Source organism: Austrofundulus limnaeus, unplaced genomic scaffold (genome assembly GCF_001266775.1).
Source record: "Austrofundulus limnaeus strain Quisiro unplaced genomic scaffold, Austrofundulus_limnaeus-1.0 Scaffold90, whole genome shotgun sequence".
Classification (NCBI taxonomy): domain Eukaryota; kingdom Metazoa; phylum Chordata; class Actinopteri; order Cyprinodontiformes; family Rivulidae; genus Austrofundulus; species Austrofundulus limnaeus.
In genome coordinates this window covers 1,582,003-1,586,256 of record NW_013952492.1, presented here as the reverse complement: position 1 = coordinate 1,586,256, position 4,254 = coordinate 1,582,003, and the positions used below count along the sequence as shown (strand labels likewise).

Below are 4,254 nucleotides of genomic sequence, written 5' to 3'. Positions count from 1 at the left end.
TGCATAAACATTCTTAGTTAAACAACCAATGAATCATGAACAGAACAGATTGTTTCTGTTTAATATCTGATTAAGAGAACTGAAGTCCTCGTGTAGGTTGGAATGACCCATCATGGCCTAAAATAGAGTTCAGCTGTTTCTTCACTCGAGGTGACCCCTACAGAAGCGTGGGCAGGAAGTGCGAGATCACAAGATAAATGTGGAAGTCAGAACAAAATAATTTATTCTGTGGAAGATGGACTCCAAATACAGCTGAAATTACATTGCTGTCGTCCTTAAACTTCATATTTCAAAATAAAATCCACTAAGACAAAATTAGTCTGCATTTTGTGAATTATTTTGAAAATATGGATATTGTGCTCACTGATCATTACAAGGTCTGACTTTGGGGTGACTTTACTGGACATCCACTCCTGAGAAGATTGGTCAAAATCTAGTAAGGACCAGAGGTCTCATTTACAAAGATTGCATAGAATTCATACTAAAAGTGAACATATGGCCAAAAGGTGAAAATGGCTTACGCCAAAACGAATTCAGATTTATAAAACCATGCACCCGCACACCTTCAATCAATTTTCCTTTATAGATCACAGCTGCACCTCAGAGTTTGCGCACAAGGTCCCGCCTCAGGTTCTATCCTCTCCACTCCCACACTCAACCATAAACAGTAAATACAAAGTACCTCATGAATGTTAAGGTATATTTAAATGAGTCAGGTCAGTGTCAACAAAAGGATTGGCTCAGATAAACTTCATCATGTGTCTGGAGGAGGACGGGTGCTGACAACTGCTCACATCAATAGATTGGCTGTAATTTACACAGATTTTTCCTCATTTTGCAAGTATATAGACATTCAGATTCAACCTTTTTTCTCTGAGTCTACATTAGTATGGTAAAACAAACAAAAAAATTAATAAAACTAAATAACCCAACCACTGCCCAGCTGTTTTGCTGCTAGAAATAAATTCATCAAACTTCTCCCCAGTTTCCTCCTGCTTTGTGCTGCAGCTGACAGACACTCCACTGCTGTCAGCTAAGAACAGAAAACTGAGGCTACATTTCACACAGGCTCACCAGAACTGGACAATAGAAGATTGGAAAAATGTTACCTGGTCTGATGAGTCTTGATTTCTGCTGCAACATTCAGATGGTAGGGTCAGAATTTGGCATCAACAAAATGAAGGCATGGATCCATCCTGCCTTGTATCAATGGTTCAGGCTGGTGGTGGTGCAATGGTGTGGGGGATATTTTCCTGACACACTTTGGGCCCATTAGTACCAACTGAGCATCGTGTCAACACCACAGCCTACCTGAGTATTGTTGCTGACCATGTTTATCCCTTTATGACCACAGTGTACCATCTTCTGACCATGTCCATCCCTTTATGACCACAGTGTACCATCTTCTGACCATGTCCATCCATTTATGACCACAGTGTACCATCTTCTGACCATGTCCATCCATTTATGACCACAGTGTACCCATCTTCAGACCATGTTCATCCCTTTATGACCACAGTGTACCATCTTCTGACCATGTCCATCCCTTTATGACCACAGTGTACCATCTTCAGACCATGTCCATCACTTTATGACCAGTGTACCATCTTCAGACCATGTCCACCCTTTTATGACCACAGTGTACCCATCTTCTGACCCATCCATTTACAACCACAGTGTACCCATCTTCTGACCTTGTCCATCCCTTTATGACCACAGTGTTTCCATCTTCTGACCATGTCCATCCCTTTATGACCACAGTGTATCCATCTTCTGACCATGTCCATCCCTTTATGACCACAGTGTACCATCTTCTGATGGTTACTTCCAGCAGGATAACACTCCATGTCATAAAGTGCCAATCATCTCAGACTGGTTTCTTGAACACAAAATTGAGTTCACTGTACTTGAATGGCCTCCACAGTCACCAGATCTCATCAATAGAGCATCTTTGGGATGTGGTGGAACAGGAGATTCACATCAAGGATGTGCAGCTGACAAATCTGCAGCAACTGTGTGATGCTTTCATGTCAATATGGACCAGACTCTCTAAGGAATGTTTCCAGTACCTTGTTGAAGGATTAAGGCAGTTCTGAAGTCAAAAGGAGGTCCAACCCTCACTTTACCATCTGTGTCGCCAGCTTCCCGGCTCCAAAATGAGCGCACGCATGAGTCAAAGCTGGCGTGAGGGACCACACATTTTCATGCTAAGTTCAAGTTTTATAAGTCAGAACCTTTGCGTGAAAAGTGGCTACAAACTACAAACATTTTTTAAAAAATACTATATATTTGAAACTTTCTGTAAGTGTTTTCTATCATTTGAAGTTCTTGCTTTTTTCCTAAACTTCAGACAGTTACAGGAGACACCATTGTTTCATCCAAAGCATCAGCAGCAGCTGCAGCTCGCAGAGCCCAAGATGAGAATCAGACAGGGAAAAGTTGCGGAGAACACGCTAACATCATCCTGTCCGGAGTGGAAGTCCCCGATCCTGTCTTTTTCTGCACCATAGAACCTCCCACCATGTCCAAACAGGCTGGTCAGTAAATCCATTTATGTTCTGGTCCTGCATTGTTTCACTTACAGCAGTACTAATGTTTGTTTCACTGAAAGATCTGGAGACTGCCCTCGACTGCCTCCAGAGGGAAGACCCCAGTCTAAAAGTCAAAGTTGACCCTGATTCTGGTCAGGTAATCCTGTTTTTGAGTTAGTTTGAACTTGGCTTCAGCAGAGTGTCTGCCTTGCTGACATCCTCTCCATCCTCAGACCATCCTGTGTGGGATGGGAGAACTGCACATCGAGATCATCCACGATCGAATCAGAAGAGAGTATGGTGTCGAGACCTACCTCGGTCCGCTGCAGGTAGCCTACAGAGAGACCATTCTTCACGAGGCATCGACTAAAGGTACACCAATCCAGTTTATGTTGGTACTTTTTAGCGATCGCACTTATCAGCTACAAACATCGGCTTAATTTTCTGATTTGTGCCGCAGAAACTCTGGATCGGACAGTGGGGGAGAGACGGCACATTGTGACGGTTGAGCTGACGGTCAGACCTACAGATGGCTCTTCATGTGACTCAGCTTTTACAGAGGAGTTACAGACACAGCTGTCAGCAGAAATAAAAGAGGCTGTGCAGAATGGAGTACACAGCTCATACCTTCAAGGTAAAACTGACATCCTTTCTGGTATTACTTTAAGAAAATCCTCTTACTTTTTAACACCAAAAACCAGTGGTGGGCACTAGTCCCCTAAAGCTCAAATGTGCTAATTGTGGACCTAAAGTTCTACTTTGCGCTTTAGGGGTTTTACTAATTTCTTAAAATGATTTGCAGATTTGCACTTTCTAAATTTAGAATTGAGTAGTGCTAATCGCAAATAATGTTTCAAATTCGATCCTCAAGTTTATCTAAAGAAAAGATAGAGCCATCTATATCCATTACGTCTTGTTTATTATAATTTATTAGTTTCATCATCATTTTCCTTCAACATTGGAGGGGAAAGCCATCTCTTGTGAAGACAATGGACCTCCACAGTGTGGAAACAGCGACTCCTCAGGCAGCAGTCATCACAGAGCTTAAGACTCTGACTTTCGTTCTGTGTGACAGTTTTCATTTTGTAGAGAGTCCCACAATTCTTCGCGTGGCAGGAAGCAACTGGGTGGGTGACAGTCCACCTGCAGTTCTGATCTGCAGAACCACGCTCAGCTGTGCAGTTTGTACCTCCTTTCTTCGAGGGACACCACAGTAATAAATAGTAAATAAATAACAATAATAAATAAACACGGAACAGTTTAAATTCACTCTTATTTTGAAATGAACAGGTCCCTGTTCTTGTTCCTGTAGCCTATCCACAATGCATCGCTTCAGTTTTACAATAAACAGTTTAAATTGCTAATATATCTGCATGTTTTCTTACCAAAGCTCCACCATAAACATAAGAAAATGACCAAGAAGCAGCAGAACTAGCAATCAACAACTTGTTTTTTTTTAACACCATGACTCAGAAGTGTGTTTCGACAAACCACCTCCCCATACCGCAACAAAATGTGTTAATCTGTGAAAGGAAATGATCTTTCTACTAGCTGGCAGTAAAGTGCTGACATGTCTCATATACAGTGGTTTGCAAAAGTATTAATACCCCTTGAACTTTTCCATATTTTGTCACATTACAACCACAAACATAAATATGTGAGAAATACAGACATTGTTCAAATGAGATTATTAGTTGTGTTACTGTTTTTGTGTATTTGACTG

The 4,254-nt window shown here is 41.6% G+C and overlaps 1 protein-coding gene across 1 annotated transcript in view; it reads left to right on the top strand.

The window, feature by feature from the left end:
* LOC106520339 (ribosome-releasing factor 2, mitochondrial) overlaps positions 1–4,254 on the top strand; it is a gene marked incomplete at both ends in the record, with an annotated part of 16,469 nt that overhangs the window by 6,351 nt on the left and 5,864 nt on the right. The window contains 4 exon segments of the mRNA XM_014012365.1: positions 2,351–2,537; positions 2,612–2,688; positions 2,765–2,903; positions 2,992–3,165. Of these exon segments, the coding sequence (XP_013867819.1) occupies positions 2,351–2,537; positions 2,612–2,688; positions 2,765–2,903; positions 2,992–3,165 (577 nt within the window).